At 50.6% G+C, this 23242-nt stretch overlaps 1 protein-coding gene across 1 annotated transcript in view; it reads right to left on the bottom strand.

The window, feature by feature from the left end:
* poln (polymerase (DNA directed) nu) overlaps positions 1–21935 on the bottom strand; it is a 90310-nt gene extending 68375 nt beyond the window's left edge. Inside the window, exons 1-13 of the mRNA XM_064343736.1 lie at positions 21850–21935; positions 18778–18903; positions 16325–16442; positions 15996–16100; positions 12291–13762; positions 9909–10024; positions 5948–6601; positions 5399–5568; positions 4037–4149; positions 3540–3682; positions 3277–3345; positions 3004–3064; positions 2188–2252 (exon numbers count right to left, since the gene is read on the bottom strand). Coding sequence (XP_064199806.1) covers positions 2188–2252; positions 3004–3064; positions 3277–3345; positions 3540–3682; positions 4037–4149; positions 5399–5568; positions 5948–6601; positions 9909–10024; positions 12291–13762; positions 15996–16100; positions 16325–16442; positions 18778–18883 — 3192 coding nt within the window. The 5' untranslated portion in view covers positions 18884–18903; positions 21850–21935. The remainder of the gene's footprint in view (positions 1–2187; positions 2253–3003; positions 3065–3276; positions 3346–3539; positions 3683–4036; positions 4150–5398; positions 5569–5947; positions 6602–9908; positions 10025–12290; positions 13763–15995; positions 16101–16324; positions 16443–18777; positions 18904–21849) is intronic.
* Positions 21936–23242: the final 1307 nt, after the last annotated feature.

Here is a 23242-nt window from a genome sequence, read left to right as displayed (position 1 = left end):
ACACACCAGTGTATCGCAGTGGCTCTAATGAGCATCTATGCATGATAATGGTGTTGAACATTTAACATCTGTGCATTATAACAGTGGGCAATTCCACAGTAACTGACATAGTAAACGCAGGATATTTTCATGCTGATGTCCAATACAGGTACATAACAGAAACGGACAGGGTTATTTCCTCCTGATGGTGTCTAATGCGTAGGTGCGTTGGACTTTACCACACAAATATCCCGCAGGTGTATTGTCAGTTATCGTGGACTTGCCCCAGTGCATAAGGGAGCATCTGCGCACTATCCTGCCTGAAGTTGAACAAGTTCTTCTGCTTTGAGCAGTACAATTTGGACAAGCACAGCTTCAGCAAAAAAATATATACATCCCACAGAACACAAAGATATAGAGCCTGGAACAGATCACCATGCTAAGAGACCTGAGAGGAGGTTTTTTCAACCAGCTCCTAAACTACTGTGGAGGTGCAGAATTTGATGCTTTCAGGGCCCAAAGCAGTTCTGAAAAAAAATCTCCATAATCTTTAAAGCAGCGATGCAATAAAAAAATCTCCACTGCAGCTTTGAAAGTCAATGAAATCCTCTCTGTTCTGTCTGGTTTGGGTCTGCTGCAGTGGGCCGAGCCAGGATCAGTCAGATTCACACAACAAAAACAAAACACATCAAACACACAGAAAGCAGAGGTCAGCCTTCCCCACAGAATGTGTGTGTGTGTGTGTGTGAGTGACAGAGCAGGCGGTTCTGCATCAAAGTGTGTGTGGGTGTGTGATAGAGCTGGCTGTTCTGCATCAAAGTGTGTATGTGTGTTTGTGTGTGTGTACGTGTGTGCGTGTGTGTGTGCGCACTTGTGTGATAGAGCAGGCTGTTCTGCATTCAAGTGTGTGTGTGTTTCTGTGTGTGGAACTTCGCTGGTCTATTCAAGTAAAGAAAATTAAGGGTCTTCAAGGAGAAATTTCAGCAGGTCCTTGAGAGCACATAAAATAATGTTATGTTTACTGGTTAAACATACATTTAAAATTTTACTTAATAAAAACTCATCAATATGGACTGTGGTAGGCGTATATATATTATGACTTACACATATAATGGGAAATATATGTTCCCAATTTCTAATCAAAAGAGAACCACTGATTAAAATCCCAAAACAATAAACACATACACACGCTAACCAATGTGCTGCTGAATTACACAGTATTATTTTAAGAGTGAATATTTGACTAATAAATGGAATTTGCTGTATCATTACGTTGAAGAGAATGTGAAATCTCTCATCAGTCTCCAGAGACGGCTCATAACACAGAGCTCTGCACTGGAGGAGGCCAGACACCGGGCTATTTATAGACTGGCAGAGTGGAGCAGGCTGCAGGACACACTCATTTTCAGCCTGGTGGGCGTGTGTGTGTGTGTGTGTGTGTATGTGTGTGTGTGAGCGTGTGTGTGTATGTCTGTGTTTGAGTGTTAGTATGTACGTATGTGTGTGTGTGTATGTGTGTACATGCATGCATGTCTGTGTGCGCTGGATGTGTATGTGTGTGCGTGCATGCATGTGTGTGTGTGTGTGCAAGCATGTGTGTCTGTGTTCGAGTGTTCGAGTGTGAGTGTATAAATGTGTGTGTGTGTGTATGTGTGCATATTCATGCTTGTCTGTGTGTGCTGTGTGTGCGCGTCTGTCTGTCTCTGTCCATGTGCGATTATCTCAATAGACTCTCGCCAGGAGAGGCAAAAGTACCTAAACGGTGTTCATGTGGTCTGTGATAAAACAGAACACAACAGTGGACTGCAGTAAGCCAGAGGACCAGCCCAGTGGCCCTGAGACAGAGAGAAACACTGCGCTGCATAAATCTGTTCCCCGTGTCGGTCTGGTTCCAGTTCCCAACTCCAGACACTCTCTTTAAAGTCCTGCGGGAGGAGAGACCGGATGATTCCGGCTGGGAGATCCTGGCACAGGCTCGACTGCCTCCGACAGCTCAAAGCCATTCATGAGGCGACACCCAGAACACGGGCCCAGAGCCAGGGTCGGATCACAACCCATCTCTGTGGCTCTGAAGGCACATCAGAGGCGGGGTGAGCAGAATAATCAGATACTCTGCAGGTCTGTATGAAAGTGTAATCACTGATGGGCAGTCGATCAGCGTGAGTCCCCCAGGCCTGAGTGCACAGGGAGAGGCAGAGCAGAATTTACCCCCAGCATTTCTGAGGTCCTCTTCAGAGCCTCCTTGTCCACATGGATGCGATGGCTCTCCATGGCTGTGGAAAACACAGGCTGGGTCAGAGACTGACGGCTACAGTGCGTTTGGGCTAAAGTAGCGGGTTTGGGCTAAAGCAGCAGGTTTGGGCTAAAGCAGCGGGTTTGGGCTAAAGCAGCGGGTTTGGGCTAAAGTAGCGGGTTTGGGCTAAAGCAGCGGGTTTGGGCTAAAGCAGAGGGTTTGGGCTAAAGCAGCGGGTTTGGGCTAAAGAGCGGGTTTGGGCTAAAGCAGTGGGTTTGGGCTAGTAGCGGTTTGGGCTAAAGCAGCGGGTTTGGGCTAAAGCAGCGGGTTTGGCTAAGGGTCTAAAGCAAGGGTTTGGGCTAAAGCAGCGGGTTTGGGCTAAAGCAGCGGGTTTGGGCTAAAGTAGCGGGTTTGGGCTAAAGCAGCGGGTTTGGGCTAAAGCAGAGGGTTTGGGCTAAAGCAGCGGGTTTGGGCTAAAGCAGCGGGTTTGGGCTAAAGCAGCGGGTTTGGGCTAAAGCAGCGGGTTTGGGCTAAAGCAGCGGGTTTGGGCTAAAGCAGCAGGTTTGGGCTAAAGCAGCAGGTTTGGGCTAAAGCAGCAGGTTTGGGCTAAAGTAGCGGGTTAGGGCTAGCAGAGTTTGGGCTAGCGAGGTTTGGGCTAAAGCAGCAGGTTTGGGCTAAAGCAGCAGGTTTGGGCTAAAGCGGCAGGTTTGGGCTAAAGTAGCGGGTTAGGGCTAAAGCAGCAGCCGCTCTGGAAGGGCAGCTATCCGCACCTGCACCAGAGAGGAACTCACCTGCCAGCACTGGAATCATGCTGAGCTCCATGCTGGAGAAGAGCTCCCACAGCCCCTGAGCCTGCAGGGACAGAGCACAGCCAGCAGGGCGATCAGAGCAGGGACGCTAGTGCAGGGGTATTACTGTAGGGAACACTACTGCAGGGACATTAGCATAGAGAACACTAGTCCAGGGACAGCATCTCCCCCAAAGCTGAAAGGAGTGAATGTGTCACTGTGAAGGATGTCAGCACAATGCAGTAAGCCCCCAGTGCTGTGCGCATACAGACTTGCCTGTAGGTTCGAGCGCAGCTCCATCATGAGCTGGTAGAGCAGGGAGAGGCTGGTGCCCAGGTTAGATGCCTGAGAGACAAAGGGAATAGTGAGTGAGTGAGAGCCAGTGAGAGCCAGTGAGAGAGAGAGAGAGAGAGAGAGAGAGAGCAAAATGGTTCCAAAATACAGTAATACTTCTATCCAGCAGTAGCTGCTTTTGGGCTCTTAATCTAAGACAGACAGGTACACAGTCTAAGACAGACAGGTACACACGCCAGGCTCACCTTGCCGGATGCCGGGGGCTGCAGTGGGTGCTTGGCTGGTCTCCTGCAGTGTTTGGTTACCAAGTCCTGGAAGCAGGAGGCGGAGTCGGCTGGATCAAGCAGCCAAGCTGCAATCTGAGGGTCCAGAATGCGGCACTGGGCCACTGTGAGGACCAGAAGGGGGGCTCAGCAGGTTTTGCCGAATTAACCAGATCACAAATCCTTTATTTTGAACAGATTAACATTTTTAACATCATTAAAACCAATGATTTGCTGGTATTAATATGAGTGTACGATCTGTTTAAAACCATGTTTCACTGTTAAGTCCATTTCAATTCAGTTGACTGATCAAATGAATTCCAATTCAAAACATGATCGGAATAACATTCAACTTCTGCAAGGATTTTTCAGTAGAATTTCAGTTTATTTCCTGTCGGGGCCGAATGGAAATGGAATGAAGCATGTGATTGGTGGGCCCCAGGGCTGTGGGAGTGATGTCAGAGCCCCGCCCCGCCTGCCTTGCTTCCAGCCGAGGTCTCCTCTGAAGTGCTGCAGCAGCGAGCGGAGCAGGTCCTTGGCTTTGTAGCACACCACCACCTGGCCAGCCGACACCACCCGCTGCACCACCTCTCTGTGGGGAATAACCAAGCAGCGCACCTCAGAGCAGGAAGCCTCCACCACACCCCCATCTGTCAGTCTCATACGGACTTGTGCAACATCACAGACTGTCGTCTTTGTTATTTATATCCATGTGTGGCAAAAGGTCACCACCTTGCAACATAGAACTATGAGACATCACCTTGTGACATAAGACCACATGACATAAGGTCACATCTTGTGGCATAAGACCATGTGATGTAAGGTCTTCACCTTTTACTAAAACTATACCACGCTCTCAATATTCGTCTACAGCCAGGACATAATGTTTTACCTGATTGTGCAGACAAGTACATTTGGTGTCTCTGTTCTTATTAAAGAGCAGACAGCGGGCAGACAGACAGCAGGCAGACAGACAGACCGACCCAACAGGCCGCCCCCCACAGCTCTTCCTGTCTGCCTCCCCGCCGAGGTGACAGATGCAAGGAATTTGCGCTCGATTTCACCGCACATATTTATTTAATCACACGCATTTAATCTTCTCATCTCCTCTGTTCTACACAGGAACAGCGCATGTGGACAGGAGAGAGAGAGGGCGAGAGAGAGAGAGATTGAAAGAGACAGAGCATGAGAGAGGACTGGGCCAGTATATGAAGAAGAGCTGTATAAAACTCAGAAAAGTGAGTGAGACTGAGAAGTGCAGTATACACTCAGAAAAGAGAAAGAGAGAGACTCTGACAGCATATGAGGAAGAGCTATATAATACTCAGAAAAGGGAAAGAGAGAGGCTCTGACAGCATATGAGGAAGAGCCATATAATACTCAGAAAAGGGAAAGAGAGAGGCTCTGACAGCATATGAGGAAGAGCCATATAATACTCAGAAAAGGGAAAGAGAGAGGACTGGGCCAGTATATGAGGAAGAGCTGTATAATACTCAGAAAAGGGAAAGAGAGAGGACTGGGCCAGTATATGAGGAAGAGCTGTATAATACTCAGAAAAGGGAAAGCGAGAGGGACAGGGGAGCAGATGGTCTGTAGGGGGTTATGATTCAGGTGCTCCAGGTACAGGGGCGCTGACCTTGATCTGCGCTCCGCTGCCTCTCAATGGCCCACTGCCGCGCGAGAGGACGAAGAGGAGATCTGACAGCCAGCCTGAGCCGCAGGAAGGAGCCAGCTATTACTCCGAACAGACCTGGCTCAGGAGCCGGGAGGACAATTAGCCCACTGGTTATAAAGCAGGGGGGATCCGATCCCTGACCGCCCGGGCTGAGCGAAGAGGTCACCTGGTGAAGAGGTCCTGGTCCCGGTCCAGGTCTTGCTGGGCCCAGGCCGGCCGCTGCTCGAGCCGGAGGAAGACGAGGCTGTCGCCGGGGCCCGGGGCCTCCTCCGGCCCGGTCACGTCCAGGCTCCGCTTCAGCAGGACCAGCACACCGCACGCCGAGGGGAGGGACTTCTGCGAGAGGGGGAACCAATAGCACGGAGGCGTCAGCGATGACATCATCGTTAGCTGAATACCAGGACAGGATTGAAACTGACAGAGGGAGACAGACCACCAGCGCAACATCATGGAAGGGTATACCACTGACACCGAGGCTCACTGACGCTGGCAGAGATGCACAGCATACAGTACAGTACCACAGAACAACACAGAAAAGCACTGTGCTGATATCAGGGTTGGGACAATTCTACTTCAGCCAATTCAGGAAAATGAAGAAAAAAAAAACTCCTCATGGGGGCATTTTGAAGTTCACTTCCTGTATGATAAATCCACTTCCGGGGCAGAAAGAGAACAGGTCCCGAACGCAGGACTGCTGCAGGGGGATCGGGCTCACCTGCTTTGGGCAGAGCTGGGTACTGCCGTCCTGGTACACCATGGTGAGGACCAGGGCGGGGGCACGGGCGACCTCCTGCAGCGCCTGGGCCCTCTCCTCCCGGCTGAACCGGCTGGCGTCCCGCACCGCGGGGTCAGAGGTCGGCGCCCAGGACGGCTCCTGCCCTTCCTCGCGGCGGTGGGTTTCCTGACCCTGCCCGCCGCGCCCCGCCCGTTTCTCTTTGAGGGGTTTGGGCAATTCGGGTGGGGCTTGTGGTCCTGGGGGGCTGTGGGACTCAGACGTCACCCCGTGTGTGTTCAGGCCCTTCCTGCAGGCCTCGGTGGCTGGGGAGGGGGCCGGGGGCGTGGGAGTCACGCCCCTGCTCCTCCTCTCCTGGGACGGGCGCGGGGGCTCCCACCTCCCCGGCCTCTTAGCACCAGAGCTCTTGGGTGGAGGGGAGGCCCGCCTCCTCTTCAGAGGGACGACCCGGTTGGCTGTGCCCTGGCTGTTGCCACGGCGAGGCAGGGGCTGGGAGTGGTCCGGGCAGGACGGGCCCGTGGTGGAGGGGGCAGGGGGGGTACACTCGCTGTTAGCAGGGGTCTCCTTGATGGGGCAGGAGCTCTCCAGGGCCAGATCCACACCAGACTCCAGTCTTCCACTGCCAACACCTGCAGCCTGAAGACAGCAGGGTACGTACAGAGCACAGCAACAGGGTTCTGCTGTTAAGCACAGAGAGTGCTCAGGAGCTTTCTAACAGATCTCCTGCAGTCACAGAGCCTGAACACAGTGGGGTACATACAGTGCACAGTAACAGGGTTCTGCTGTTAAGCACAGAGAGTGCTCAGGAGCTTTCTCACAGAGCTGCAGCAGTCACAGAGCCTGAACACAGTGGGGTACATACAGTGCACAGTAACAGGGTTCTACTGTTAAGCACAGAGAGTGCTCTGGAGCTTTCTCACAGAGCTCCAGCAGTCACAGAGCCTGAACACAGTGGGGTACATACAGTGCACAGTAACAGGGTTCTACTCTTGAGCACAGAGTGCGCTCTGGAGCTTTCTCACAGAGCTCCTGCAAGTCACAAGACGGCCAACCAGACGTGCACACAGACACGTGGGGTACATACAGTGCACAGTAACAGGGTTCTGCTTTTAAGCACAGAGAGTGCTCTGGAGCTTTCTCACAGAGCTCCAGCAGTCACAGAGCCTGAACACAGTGGGGTACATACAGTGCACAGTAACAGGGTTCTGCTGTTAAGCACAGAGAGCTTTCTCACAGATCTCCTGCAGTCACAGACAGGCCCTATTAAAGCACAGACCTCAGAGACGCTAAGACCGCCGCTGTCTGGGCATCAACGCCACGGCAACAGGCCGGGGCTGTCGAGACTCAGCCAGAGCCGCCGGCGTGTCACTTCCCCCTCCCTGCCCACACACATCAGCTCCGCCCTGCTGCCTGGCAACCCCCTGTCCCGTCAGACGAATACGTAACCAGCGGCCATGTCGCAAACGGCCAGCGGAGGACAGGACGTCTCAGGGGCCGGGAGGGTAGGGGCGGGGGGAGGGCGGGGACGTAAGGCCGTTCGGCAGGGTTAGAGAACGAATCCGCCGCAGGCTGTGACTCAGCCTTTCGCTGCCGGCGGTCGCCGTACAATCAGCGGCAGCAGCTGGCCGCGGCTGCAAGGGACGACAGGCGGGGGTCAGAGGTCATTCTCCCATATAAGGGCAGCAGGAAAGGACGGACGGGTGATCTAACTCAGCCGAAGAAGAGACTGAAAGTACAGCGCTGGGCGACCTCTCTGTAAACTTTGTTTTTACATAACCCCCGCCGGCGGCAGACCAGCGCTGTTTGTTCCCGCGCTGACGTCCGTCTCGCCGAGGGAACGCACCGACTGTCTGCTCCATCGAACGCTTCGCCACTCTCAGCGCTATTTTCCCTTTTCCACATCACTTTTAATATCCGTCTGACATATTTTCAGGTTCACGGCTAAGGGCCAGTCTGACATTTCTCCCGTAGGCACTCGGGAACACACTCAGGAGGAGCACTTCCAGCTTAGGCTGCTACTAACCTACAACTGGATCCTGCTCCCTCAGACCTTCAGCAAGCACAGCAAAGAAAAGAACAAAGCGGAGCAGAGCTTTCGCCTTCGTCACCTGTGCTAATAAGCCCTGTTCAATTCAGTTGGTTTCATGCAAGCTTTCAATTTTATTTAACGACTATGAACGCAGAGTGAGCGTCTATCCCTATAAACACAGAGAACAAGAAGCCCTAAAAACGCAAAGTTAGGGAAGAGAAACCCCACAAAACAGAGATGAGAGAAACTGGATAAAGTCTGATGGCTACAAAGGGCTCAGGTATGGAGCCTTTTGGGCAAGAAGCGGGAGGCACAGAAAAGCTGGTATTGCCATTCTTAATTATGCCTGATTCAGTGAAATGAAAGGACCACGGTGGTCCTGACTCTATTATACTTTAATGCGGAAATGCTTATTTTATTCTTTAATGAAGGCTATTGTTAGATCCTTTAAACTTGTCAATCATATTCAAAGCAATCACAATCAGGTTCAGGATAATTACGGAATCCCACGCATGCACTCACACTCTCTCTCTCTCTCTACTTCTCTCTCTCTCTCTCTCTCACACACACACACACACACAAACACACAGACACACACTTTAACCTAAGCACTCTCTCTGGTCTCCAGAAGCTCCAGAAGGCAGAGGGCAGCTCAGCCAAGTGTTGTGCTGAAGGAGGTGACTTCAGAGGCCTGCACCCTGCACATGACCCCCCCCCCCTGAATTGACCACAACCCTGCAGGTTCTGCCTCCAGCTTCTCTCTGAGTGACATGTCACCAGCATAATCTGCAAAGGTTGTCGACACAAACCGACAGTGTCATTCCACACCATCAGCAAATGACCGGTAGTTACCTGTGGGAAGCTGTCCGACACGGCAGGGAGTTTTAACAGTTATTTCAGGCCCCTGAGCGACTTTAATTCTAGTTGCACGTTGACGCAGTGTTTTTTTCCTAACGCTGCACTATACACTCTACTCTCTAATCTTTCTGCCAAAAAAAGCTTTCTCTCCCAGTGTTTCGCCCTCAGGCCGCTCACTGGTGCCCCTAGTGGCATGTAGCTGTAATCTCACTCTTCCTTTATTTCTGTTACTCCCTTTTGTTACTAAAACAACAACTTATTGTTAATAAATTCCTCTCTATTACAAATATCTAGTTTTTTTTTAGCTTTACGTTGCGACTCACCAGGGGTCAACCGACCATTCAGAGCAGACAGGCTGGGAGTCACACACACACACGCGCGCATGAACACACACAGATACGCGCGTGAACACACACGCACACAAACACGGTTTGTGGGAGTCACAGAGCACAGCTGATCCACAGCTGGGTCTCCTGTCAGAGGGGACTTCGCAATCCATTAGGGGCAAGATGGAACAGAAATAAATGCTGTACTAGATAAATATGTCTATACTCATCCCAGCAGTGCTATTTGTACACCTACAAGTCACCTGAACACTTGCCATGAGCTACTGGAATTAAACATCTGCCATACTGAGGGCCCATATTTGCACTTTTGCATAGCACGATGTTGACAGCATCCGTGCTGGGTGAACCATGACTGAATACATGTTTTACTGGACTTAACCCAACCACTCCTTTTTTGGGTCCAAAAAACAGTCTCTCAAGATGTTCTCACTGCAGATGAAAATTACTGGACCAATCTAAAGTGGGTCTTGCTTGGCTGATTCTCTCACGCACAATGGCAGTCTTCCGTGTTTTCATGTTTTCGATTTTTTGTTTTCAGAGTTAAACAACCCTGTTCTTAGAGAGTCCTGTTCTTTTGAGTGATTTTAACCCTATTACCAGTGTTAAACAGGGTTTTAAAAGCCAGCGTTTGGTGTTACTTTAACTCCATGCCAGAGTTAAACAGCTATTGTTCAGTATTAATTTAACTAGGCGTGTTGAGGTCACATACCTCTGAGCTGTCCCCATGGTCAGTCCCATTCACCTGTGAGGCGGTGTCATTGGGCCTGTCCTGATTGGACGTCTCCATCTGACCTTCTGTGAGTGAAGGACACACTGCCGCACTTCCTGGGTAGACAGGAATAAGCCTCATTGCACAGTAAAATATCCAGTGTTAATTCAACTCTAACAGTGTATGAGTTCTTAACTGGGACCATATGCACTCTGTAAGAGCTGATGTATCACTGAACATTTTACTGTGTACCTTACATTGCATTACGAGCCATTTAGCAGATGCTCTTACCCAGAGCAGCTTAGCACAGCTTATATTCATTTACATACAATCCATTTACACAGCTGGATATTTACTGAAGCAGTTCAGGTAAAGAACTTTGCGCAGGGGTATGTAAGGCGGTTTACAGAAGTGTGCTCCTTATCAGACCTCTGAAAGAAAACAGACAGTTTACTGTGCTGTCAGATAGTCAGGAAGTGTGATGAAGACACAGTGCTCAGTTACAAAACGTCCGATTGGATCAGCATTATGTAAAACTTAGGTTCTCCATCATGTACAGTGTAATCATGTTTTGTATTGCTGGAAAGCCGATGCCATGGGGAACAAGTTGGTGTCTCAGCTACAAAGGTTAACCTGGTGTGATATACTTGGAGATCAAGCAGGATCAGGATCTACACTGTTTTGTCATGATTGTGTCTTTAATTGATGACTTGGTGTTTTGCTCTTTCCTCTTTTTATACACAAGGGGAAGCATGCAATGGTTTGGTGAGACTTGTCAACATGATCTCGCATCACATGCCTATGCCCACAAGTCTGACTTGCAGAAGCACACGCCAAGTTTTGTTGCAGCTCCGTACTCTTCTCCCCTGTGCAGTATTGTTGATATAGGAAGCCACATCTCTGCTTTCCTTGAGCACAGCCCAGTTTCATAGGAAATTGTTCTAACCGGAAATGAGATTAAATATAATTCTAATGCAAAATTAGGTAACATACACACATACAGCATCTGGAGGCATAGCATCTCTGTACAAGTTTCTTTGGAGGTGTATTTACCTGTCTGGGCCAATCGAAAACATCGACTAAAAGTGAAATACTATTTAAAAAAACTCCAGAAAGTTAGTTATCCCTTTAAAACACTCTTGCAAAGACTGTTACTTTATCGCCACCTAGTGGCTGTTTGCAGATAGCACGGCATGCGATGAAAGGGACAGTTGCCCGTGAAAACGGCTTGGCGTTTGGTCATTAAGGGCCTGTGTTTGGGGCATGGCAGCGCTTCTGAATGGCAGCCCTTTGGTCGCGAAAGCCAAATGATCTCATGAGCGGAGGGCGGGGCTTGACAGAAGCACAGAACCACAGGGAGCAGGGGTCCGCGTGGGGGGCTGGCAGTCGCTGCCCGCTGATCCCATGGAGCTCCTCTGGCCCCACGCGCAGCCATCGTGTGGGCCCAGCGGAAGGAGGGGGAGGAGAGTGGGTGCGGGCGGAACAGAGAGGCAGCAGTACGTCCGCCGGGCTACACCTACATCCCACACCCACGCACGTCACAGCGAGACGCGCTCTCCAGGAGACGTCTCAAATTCCCGCTGAGCTGAAGGGTGATGCGTTTAAGAATAAACCATCGGCAGTGTTTAGGGAAAGCCGACGTACCCCCCGTCCCCCGTTCCACCCATGCCCAAGGCTGCTGCATGCAGACAGAAGTTCTTTTCTGGAGCGCTAGACTGTTGCCAGGCAAAACGAGAAGGCCTGAAAGAGAAAAGCGATTCGATTGGCTGTGACCGCCAGCTTCGCGCGCCTTATTGGCTGAGGAGTTTGCTTCCTAAATGTCAGGCCACCGCTGCCTACTCAAGAGTCAGTGGAGATTCAGGCAGGATTTAAACAGACACAAAACCCACTGACAGCACAGGCAGACAATCACGGCTAAAATAAAAACTTTCTCCTGCTCAGATTCTGCAAGGCCAATGTTGGAGGACATGGTACTGAAGGACATGTAAATGGTAAATGGACTGCATTTATATAGCGCTTTTATCCAAAGCGCTTTACAATTGATGCCAGAGCTCATTCGCCAGAGCAGTTAGAGGTTAGGGGTTAGGTGTCTTGCTCAAGGACACTTCCACATGCCCAGGGCGGGGTTTGAACCGGCAACCCTCCGACTGCCAGACAATCAGTCTTACCTCCTGAGCTATATCGTCCCTTCGCCCATGTTCTCATATAGGAATGCTGTGCATTGATACATTCATCTGAAGGATGCTCAGTTATCATCGTATGTAGTCAAAGCCAGTCATGATGCTTTGAGCTTTTTCCAGCTCCTCCAAACTACAGTACATAATGACAGGAACAGAAAGGCTATGAATGTGTCCTTTTGGACAGTTTGTATGCTGCACTCACCTGTGTATTCTCTGTTGTCCTGATACTCAGAGTGTGGATCCCTCTCAGAGTCTCTGTAGCCTCCCGCCTGTTCCTCCCTGCAGCCTCCCGCCTGGTCCTCCCTGGAACCTGCGGCCTGTTCCTCCCTGGAGCCTCCCGCCTGTTCTGCCCCGTAACTTCCGGCCTGTTCCTCCCTGTAGCCTCCCGTCTGTTCCTCCTTGGAGCCTCCCGCCTGTTCCCCCCTGTAGCCTCCCGCCTGTTCCTCCTTGGAGCCTCCCGCCTGTTCTGCCCCGTAACTTCCGGCCTGTTCCTCCCTGTAGCCTCCCGCCTGTTCCTCCTTGGAGCCTCCCGCCTGTTCCCCCCTGTAGCCTCCCGCCTGTTCCTCCTTGGAGCCTCCCGCCTGTTCCTCCCTGGAGCCTCCCGCCTGTTCCTCCCTGTACCCTCCTGCATGTTCCTCCCTGTACCCTCCTGCATGTTCCTCCCTGTAGCCTCCCACCTGTTCCTCCCTGCAGCCTCCGGCCTGTTCCTCCCTGGAGCCTCCCGCCTGTTCCTCCCTGCAGCCTCCGGCCTGTTCCTCCCCGTAGGCTCTTGGCTGTTTCTCCCTGTAGCCTCTGGCCTGTTCCTCCCTGTAGCCTCTGGCCTGTTCCTCCCTGTAGCCTCCCGCCTGTTCCTCCCTATAGCCTCCCGCCTGTTCCTCCCTATAGCACACCAAATGGTCCTCCTGTTGCACAGTGTGCCTAAATGGACTCAGTCTGTCCTCCTCCCTATAGATCGCTAGCTGGTCCCCTGCTCCAGTGTCGCTCCAGGAGGGGTTCCTGAAGCACTCTATCTCTGTAGGGGCGGCCTCCCACCCAGAGGGCGAGGTCACCTGGAATCCCCCCTGCACTGCTGGCTGCATCCCTAACACCGCACCATTTCTGCAGCGCCTCTCTTCTGCATCCTCGACCACGTCATCCCTCTGCAGGGACCGCCCAAAGCGGAGCATCTCACCGCGTCCCCACCCAACCCAATCACCTCCCTGCGTTACGCTGTCTCCAAGCAACCGGAATGCCGCCTCTCTCGCAGGCCACGACCCTCTTCCAAAGCTCCTGATCTGTCCGTCCCCCAGCGCTTTGGCAAGCCCCTTTTCAGACTCCGCCCCCTCTTTGCCCCGCCCTGCCTGCTCCCCTTCCTTTGACACGCGGTTCCACGGCGGTAGCAGCAGTCTCCCAAACTGCCTCCGTCCACCCTGAGGCCCTGCCTGGCATACTGGGTGGTTCAGGGCCCCCAGCACTGGCTCCTCTCGGCCTGCCACTCTGCACGGCCCCTCCCTCTCCCCGTGGCCGCTAGCCTGAGCCCCTCCCATGTTGATGATGTCAGACTGAAGCAGCAGCTGCCTGGCCCCACTCTCCCTTTCAGGACCCGCCCCATTGCCCCTGATCCCACCCTCATCCTCTGGGGGCCCCTGGGGTGAAAGGGGAGCACCGACTGCTGGGGCCCGCCCTCCATTCCTGCTGCAGGGACACAAGGAAAGGGTTCATTATGCCCCACCCAATCCATAACACTATTTTAATCTTAAATCCAGCGTGGCCTTGAATTAAGCTAAGTAAAAGTTACTGCTCATTTTTCATGATATTTGGTAAAACTAGCACCACAATATGATTTTTTGCCAGATATATGATGATATGTGATTGCACATATATTGCAACATGTGAAAGTGGAAATAAGTTTCACATCTTCAGACACTACATGGCCAGAAATGTGTAGAAACCTGACATCCTCATTCACTATGGGCAACACATCATTCATTGTGGGCACTAATAAGGAGTTGGTCCACCCTTTGCTGCTATAACACCTTTTACTCTACTGGGAATGGTCGTATACTAAATGTTGGAGTACTGTTGCAGAGAGCCAACTGATTTCCAACTGATCCCAAAGGTGTTGGATGGGGATGAGGTCAGGGCTCTATGCAAGTTATTCAAGTTCTACCACACCGTTCTTGACAAAAACATTTCTATGTGAACCTCGTGGTGTGCCAGGGGGCATTGTCATGCTGAAACAGGAAAGGGCCTTCCCCAGACTGTTGGGGTAGTACATGATCATCTAGAATGTAACTGAATGCTGTAGCATTACCATTTGCCTTCACTGGGTGTCCATATACTTCTGTATACAGTGTATTTTTTGTGGTATATGTTTTTTTCCATGAGGGCATGGTGTGAGAAAAATCCTTTTGAGGCAAATCAAGCAGAGGAAAAAGCTACGTCATCCATTATGTCAAAAATAGATTTCATAATGGTTATTATGTTGTTGTGACTATTTTCTTTAGACACGTTTTTTTACTATGATGAGCAAGTAAATGGGTTCCTGACGTTTTGGCAGCAGCCTTATTTACCAGTGCAAATCTTAAACACACACACACACACACACACAAGGTAAAATCTATTCTGTTTGCCTGTTAACAGAACAAAATAGGCACATTAAAATCGATTTTGACCTTGATTAAGAGGTCTGTTCTGTGAGGACGTGAGCAGCCTGAGGGGAATGGGGGACTGTGAGTGTGAGGGTGTGAGCAGTGTGAGGGGGGGCTGTGAGTGTGTGAGCAGTGTGGGGGGGACTGAGAGTGTGAGGATGTGAGCAGCGTGAGGGGGGCTGTGAGGTGAGGATGTGAGCAGTGTGGGGGGGCTGAGAGTGTGAGGATGTGAGCAGCGTGAGCGGGGCTGTGAGTGTGGTAGCAGGTGGGGGGGCTGTGAGTGTGGGGATGTGAGCAGCGTGAGGGGGCTGTGAGTGTGTGAGCAGTGTGGGGGGACTGGAGAGTGTGAGGATGTGAGCAGCGTGAGGGGGGCTGTGAGTGTGAGGATGTGAGCAGTGTGGGGGGGGCTGAGAGTGTGAGGATGTGAGCAGGTGAGGGGGCTGTGAGTGTGTGAGCAGTGTGGGGGGCTGGAGTGTGAGGATGTGAGCAGCGTGAGGGGGCTGTGAGTGGTGAGCAGTGTGGGGGACTGTGAGTGTGAGGATGTGAGCAGCGTGAGGGGGGCTGTGAGTGTGTGAGCAGGTGGGGGGACTGTGAGTGTGAGGATGTGAGCAGCGGAGGGGGCTGTGAGTGTGTGAGCAGTGTGGGGGGGGGACTGAGAGTGTGAGGATGTGAGCAGCGTGAGGGGGGCTGTGAGTGTGAGGATGTGAGCAGTGTGGGGGGGCTGAGAGTGTGAGGATGTGAGCAGCGTGAGGGGGGCTGTGAGTGTGTGAGCAGTGTGGGGGGGCTGTGAGTGTGAGGATGTGAGCAGCGTGAGGGGGGCTGTGAGTGTGTGAGCAGTGTGGGGGGACTGTGAGTGTGAGGATGTGAGCAGCGTGAGGGGGGCTGTGAGTGTGTGAGCAGTGTGGGGGGGGACTGTGAGTGTGAGGATGTGAGCAGCGTGAGGGGGGGCTGTGAGTGTGTGAGCAGCGTGAGGGGGGGCTGAGGATGTGAGCAGCGTGAAGGAGGCTGTGAGTGTGAGGATGTGAGCAGCGTGAGGGGGGGCTGTGAGTGTGAGGATGTGAGCAGCGTGACGGGGGCTGTGAGTGTGAGGATGTGAGCAGCGTGAAGGAGGCTGTGAGTGTGAGGATGTGAGCAGCGTGAGGGGGGGCTGTGAGTGTGAGGATGTGAGCTGGTAAAAGGCCCTGCATTGACCTGCTGCTCAGGGTCAGTACCGGGCTCCGGGGAGATGGCTGATCCTGCTCTACTCAGGGCCCTGATCCGAGGAGCAGGAGGCTCACCTGTTCCAGCTCAGCTCCGGGATATGTGCGTAAGGAGGTAGAGAAGGCCGGTCCCTGATCCCCTCCACCTGCAGGTGATCCCCGAGGTGACCCCTGGACCACGATCTGAAACACAGCAGAAGCTGTCTACAGGGGATCGTTCCCTCCTCTACCCCAATCCTGGTCCCTAACGGTACCACAATACTGACTAAAAACAAGAGGAAATCCCACCTCTTCAAGTCCCATAAACTATCAACCTCCTCCTAATAAACCCTCCTCCCCAGATTTGTGTCCCATATCCCATCTCCTCTACTAGCCCCCCCCGCCCCCACACACACACACACACACACCTGCCAGCTCCTCTCTGATCCCCTGTGGTTGAGCCCTGCTGTGTTCTGCTCCAGCTGCCCTCCTCCTGAATTCGCCTCAGCACAGCTCCTCCTGTTTCTCCTGCTGAAGGCACAGACCCTGTGGATTCGGTGCTACACTGAGGTCAATCGCCAGAGCCCTGTACACACACAGTACCAATGCCCTACACAGAGTACCAGAGTGCTGTACACACACAGTACTAATGCCCTGTACAGAGTACCAGAGCCCTGTACACACACAGTACCAATGCCCTGTACAGAGTACCAGAGCCCTGTACACACACAGTACCAATGCCCTACACAGAGTACCAGAGTGCTGTACACACACAGTACTAATGCCCTGTGCAGAGTACCAGAGCCCTGTACACACACAGTACTAATGCCCTGTGCAGAGTACCAGAGCCCTGTACACACACAGTACCAATGCCCTACACAGAGTACCAGAGCCCTGTACACACACAGTACCAATGCCCTACACAGAGTACCAGAGCCCTGTACACACACAGTACCAATGCCCTACACAGAGTACCAGAGCCCTGTACACACACAGTACCAATGCCCTTACAGAGTACCTAGAGCCCTGTACACACACAGTACCAATGCCCTCACAGAGTCACCAGAGTGCTGTACACACACAACTAATGCCCTGTGCAGAGTACCAGAGCCCTGTACACACACAGTACTAATGCCCTGTACAGAGTACCATAGCCCTGTACACACACAGTACTAATGCCCTGTACAGAGTACCAGAGCCCTGCACACACACAGTACCAATGCCCTACACAGAGTACCAGAGCCCTGTACACACACAGTACCAATGCCCTACACAGAGTACCAGAGCGCTGTACACACACAGTACCAATGCCCTACACAGAGTACCATAGCCCTGTACACACACAGTACCAATGCCCTACACAGAGTACCATAGCCCTGTACACACACAGTACTAATGCCCTGTACAGAGTACCAGAGCCCTGTACACACACAGTACCAATGCCCTACACAGAGTACCAGAGCGCTGTACACACACAGTACCAATGCCCTACACAGAGTACCAGAGCGCTGTACACACACAGTACCAATGCCCTACACAGAGTACCAGAGCGCTGTACACACACAGTACTAATGCCCTACACAGAGTACCAGAGCCCTGTACACACACAGTACCAATGCCCTACACAGAGTACCAGAGCGCTGTACACACACAGTACTAATGCCCTGTACAGAGTACCAGAGCCCTGTACACACACAGTACCAATGCCCTACACAGAGTACCAGAGCCCTGTACACACACAGTACTAATGCCCTGTACAGAGTACCAGAGCCCTGCACACACATAGTACCAGGGCCCTATACACAGTAACAATGATCTGTACACAAATATTTCAACACCAACCATAACTCACCCGGAAAAGCATTAGGAGTTTCCAGCACTGTACACACATAAATCTCCTAAACAGGATTTTGGCTTCACCTGCCCACGGCACACCCTAATGTCAAACACATCAGCTCAGGTTAAATGAAAGCGTGGATGACTGTTGAGCAGAGTGTCCACACACCCTGCGACCAACCAGAATCTTCCTTTCACCACACCCCTCCTTTTCCTCCAGACAAAATGTCTACCCCTCCCTCCACCCTCTTCAGTCATAAAGTCTCACTCTAACACCTTCTCTCTGGAGTAATCAACACTAGTTCAAACTCAATGAAAAGGATGGGTAGGAATCCTGTAGATCCTGAAGGTTCTGGCATCTGAAAGGATCCAAACAGAAATAAGGGGCGGTACTCTAAGGGGGATGTAGCGGGGCAGGGATGGCGTGTCAGAATCACTGCTGAGGCCACCCTAACCCTCGCCTCTCTTCCGTGCCAACTGCACAGACCGCCATATGCTGAGATGCAAGTGTGCGCACCAACCAGCACACAACCAGCTGGGCAGCACAGAGGGAAACCCTTTTTAATGTTACGGTATCAGAGAAAATGAAACAAAAACACTTGCAAGGTGTTGGGTCACAGGAATGCGCTCATTTGAAGCTCCAAAAAACAACAAAAATTATTTTACCATGTCAAGTCCTACTTGTCAAATCACCAAATTACCTGTCGTACTTTATGGGCTACCAATCTTGTGTGAATAATTACAGCAAAAACCATAAATGAAGTACTTAACTAAAAAAAAATCTATGGTACTTTTACAGAAGTCCACACTGTAGGACTGACAATTACGTACAGCACCATAACCAACCTCTTTTCTTTTTCTAAAAGACGAAGGTCACATTAATATTCTCCTTGTTTTTTCAGCATTACCATTGTTTGAGCGCCCTGTATGTGTTGCACAACGTTTGACTCATTGACAAAGAACAGGCTGGGGGGGGGCCTCACAAGCTCAGGACGCTCACACGCACAGACTGGCACGAGACTGCGGGGGAGACTGAAAGACTCACTCCGTCTGCGCAGGGCCCCTCTGTCTGCGTGCTGGGCCCTCAGCGCAGCCAGGATCCTCTGCGCAGACGCGGACAGGGGCCGTCCAGCCCGGCTGCGGTGCTCCATCTCCGGTCCTCTCAGGCCGCCTGCGCAGACGAGGAGTCGCAGCGTGTGAACATGCGCAGCTGAGGCATGAGGCCACAGCTTAGCACCGAGGCGACAGGTTCCTTTGCTAAGCGGGGGCAGACAGCTCTCCCTGAGGGAAGACTGAAATAAAGCGCTTTCTGTGGAAAAACACAGCAGCCTTACTAATCTCTTGGGACAATCTGTTGGACCTGCTGGACTTCCATTAAAACCAGAGGCAACCTGCTTAAAACCTTCATGCGATGGTCATTATCGCATCCGCCTGACCATCGGCTACTCAGCCCATGCACACCAAACCTGAGCCCACGTCCCACAGCCCAGTGGAGGCAGGGTGTGTGCGTGCATGCGTATGAGAGAGCCCACTGGAGAGGAAACAGACTGCGTAGTTCCTCCAGAAGTGCTGACGTCAAGCAGCCGAAACTCTTCAGGGGGCACTCCCATGCTCCCCTCTGTGCGCTGTGACAGGAGGGTCCCCCTCCAAAAAAAGAAAACATACGAGCCGGTCCGTGCCCCTGGCACGCCGCGGGGTCTCTGCGAGCGCTCCCGCCTCCCACAGCCCTCCAGGCCCTGCACCGCCCTCTTCGGCAGCCTGTCGTCCAGGTGACAGCAGACGTGGAGATCGCGCTCCCTCTTCAGGGTGCGGCCCCGCTCCAGCTGGGCCCTCTCACCCCGGATCTCCCCCACCATGTCCTTCTTTAAATTATTCAGGCTGTTGAGCTCAGCCTCCAGGTCCTGCGAATGTCCCTCAGCCCCTGAAGGAAGGAAAGAAGAAGAGAAGGAAGGAAGACAGACAGACAGACAGACAGAGGGATGGAAAGAGACGGAGAGTGATAGAGCCGTCAAAATTGGCGTTTCAATATTCCTTCTAAAAAAAAAAACACTTTTGTTCTAATACATTCAAATATACAATACAATTTTAAAGGTTAAATTATGTGCCAGAATTTCATCAACTCTCAGGCTATGTCAATTATGTCTTATGTCCGCAAGACGGCAAACCAAGGCAAAGAGAGATAACTAGCGTAGGTACATGTTACTGGAACTTGAATACAGTCTAGTTGAATGTTCAAGTTAATGTTGTTTTTTTCTTCAATATGGCTTTTAAGATCTACATACAGTACACTTTTATAATCAGTTTGTTTACATAAAATTAAGACAAATATGAGAAATGTGACTAAAAATTATTTTTATCCCGATCAGGGGTTAACATGAGAAGCACACAAGTAAGCATGCAAGGCAAAAGGACTAAAATGCGAGGCTATTTTATGTCCTGACAAAAAGCATCAAAAAGCAAGTGTACTTGCATGCCACTTACGTCAACCCCTGATCCTGATGGATAATTTACATTAAAGCACGATTAAAAAATGAAAAGTTTAATACCCCTATGACCCAGCAACTTCCGTTTTCAACAGAGGGGGTCGCTAAAAAGCAAGATTTATTTTTGGTTCAACAAAGCTGCAATAAAAATTCTAGGGATGGTGATCTTCAATCATTTCACAGATCGAGTAATCTCTTAATGTGCTCGATTCCAAATCGATTCCTAGCACGTTTACTGTTGTACAGAAAATTCAAGAAAGCATAACAACCCAGTATCCAAATTATTCCATCATAATAAAGTCTTGATGCTCGGTTTATTGTGTCAATAAACAGCAGGGAAGGAAACGAGGCATGAAGCCGTGATGGGTGGGAGTTTGCGGGGTGGAGGATGGAGGATGAGTGACGTGCAGATACAGACGGCAGCAGCCGGGTCCTCACCTTGGCCTTCCCACACAGGGTCTGGGTGATCCATTGCAGGCCGGCCCTGTTCCCGCACTCCTAAGCCGGGGCCGGAGGAGCTGCGGCTGGGTCAATTCTGCTGCCGCGTCTTCAGCTTCTTCTCCCCGTGCAGGGCCTGAAGCTCCTCCTCCAGCCGCACCACATCTGCCTCCACCAGCTGCGAAGAGGCCACCTGCACCGGGGTGACCCAGCAGGCCTTCAGCGCCTCCCCGAGCGGAGCCTCATCCAGGAGGTGTTTCCCGGAGTCCTGTAGAGCCCAGAAGGAGCATGCCTTCCCCAGGGAGAGCGCACTGTTGCAGCAGAGGCGCTGGAACTACTAGTGTTCGGGGAGTGTCCAACAATCTGGTAGCCCAGTCTCACCGCCGCCTCCACAAACTGACCCCCATCCAACTTCACCCCCACACAGGGGTGAAGTTATAAAAATTACATGTATATGCATGTGAAGAAAATACCAAGGGGAAGGTGTCCAGTCAGTCCCACATATCCTAGCAATATATATCAACAACAGACAGTAAAGTCATTGATGTTAGTGACAAATCTTATTTACGATTTGAGGACTTTTTTTATCGTGTTGACATGCAGCTTAATATTCTTGCATTATACTGGCACACACTGTTGAACTTTCCCTGAAAGAGGGTCGATGTTGAAAATAGACGTGGACAGGCAGAACAGGGGGGTCCATTAGCTACTTAAAACTCCTGGTTATTTGATACCATCAGTAAAAGCCAACCACTGTAAGGAAGCTGAGTCTAGCTAACTAGCTAGTTAACCGGCTAGCTAAGGTTAGCTCGCAGTAGCTAATGACTGTAAAACATCTTTATGACGCTAGAAAACGATGAATTGCTGACGATACTTAATTCGTGAAGTTTTCAGACGTCAGATCAGCTCATGAGTTATTGTGCAACACAAACAACCACTACACAAACTTCGGTAAGCTAGCTTGATTCAGCTGACTAGTTCGCTCTGATCGAAGTGAAAAAAGAGCCGCCTGAATTATAACGTTAGTTAGCTAAGTCAAGGTAACGGTTAGTCACCAAGCCCTGGCTGCCGAGCTAGTTAATTACAGTTACAGCTGGCTAATTCACATGTGGCAACGGTCAGCTTTAGGACTAGTTTAGTTTAAAACCATTCGTGAACTACCAACGAACAACGTTGATATACGTTTGAGATATTACCTCCAGATCTGGCACACACAGCGTCCTGACTCCTAGTGCCAATTTCCAATTGTCGGTCTGCTTAGTATCCGTTGTTCCGCGCCCCGACGGCCTCAAACGTGCAGTCTATTCTGCCAGATTTGAAAATAGTTAACGCGCACAATCTTTTGCCTAAATTTTAAGAAAAAAAAAAACATACAATACATAAAATACACGCGTTGGATATATATATATATATATATATATAAATAAAAAACGAACATAAATTTTCTTAGGTGTTGGGCCACCACTGGCTGCCAGAACAGCTTCAGTGTGTATTTGGCATAGATTCTGAACTCTACTGGAGGGATGGAACACCATTCTTCCAAAAGCTCATTTGGTGTTTTGATGATGGTGGTGGAGAGTGCTGTCAAACATGTCCAAAATCTCCCATAGGTGTTCATTTGGGTTGACTGGTGAAGGCCATAGCATACAATTCACATCATTATAATACTCATCAAACCACGATGGCCCCTCGTGCCACTGAGGATGGAGGCATTATCATCCTGGAAGAGACCACTCCCATCAGGATATAAATGCTTCATCATAGGATAAAGCTGATTGCGCAGAATAACTTTGTATTGATTTGCAGTGACCCTTCCCTCTTAGGGGACAAGTGGACCCAAACCATGCCAGGAAAATGCCCCCACAGCATAACAGAGCCTCCGGACCGTCACTGCAGAGGTCAAGCATTCAGTCCTACCGATCTCTTAGTGTACACCACACATGCACATGCCCACTTGTCGAGAACATGGTGAAGGATGACTGATCTGACCATATCACTTTTTTCCACATCTCTGCTGTAGACCAGTGCCTATGGTTTTTGCATAAATCTAAATGCAGACGTCACTTTAGTCACTGTTCCTATTGAAAAAGCAGCCAGTTGAGCAGTTTTTGTGAATGAAGCTCCTGCCACCTGTGCCCCAACAATGAACCCTCTTTCATAGTCTCATAGATCTTTTCATTTTGCCATCTTGATCCAAAATCAAGATCAACTGGGCTTGCTCAGCATTTTTATACATGCTACAGAGCAAGATATAATGTTAATTGCTTAACTGTATCATGCAGTACCTGTATGGAAGCATTTGTCATTTACATATATATATATATATATATATATATATATATATATATATATATATATATATATATATATATATATATATAATTTCAAAGACACAGCAGTGAAAAACACTTAGGCTTTGCGTTTAGTAGTATGTCTATCTTTTCTAGGCTCACTATCATGTGTTAACAGATAAAAGACATCTTTATATAACAGTATAATAGTTGCATATAGTAGCACGATGCAAATAAATGCAGCCACTAATTGACAGGTTGCAGGTGCAATGACGGCGGAGGAATAGGCTGAGGAGAA

The sequence above is a fragment of the Anguilla rostrata genome, chromosome 7, assembly GCF_018555375.3.
Source record: "Anguilla rostrata isolate EN2019 chromosome 7, ASM1855537v3, whole genome shotgun sequence".
Taxonomy (NCBI): Eukaryota; Metazoa; Chordata; class Actinopteri; order Anguilliformes; family Anguillidae; genus Anguilla; species Anguilla rostrata.
The sequence above is the reverse complement of the archived record's forward strand: the minus strand, read 5'-3'. Positions and strand labels throughout refer to the sequence as shown.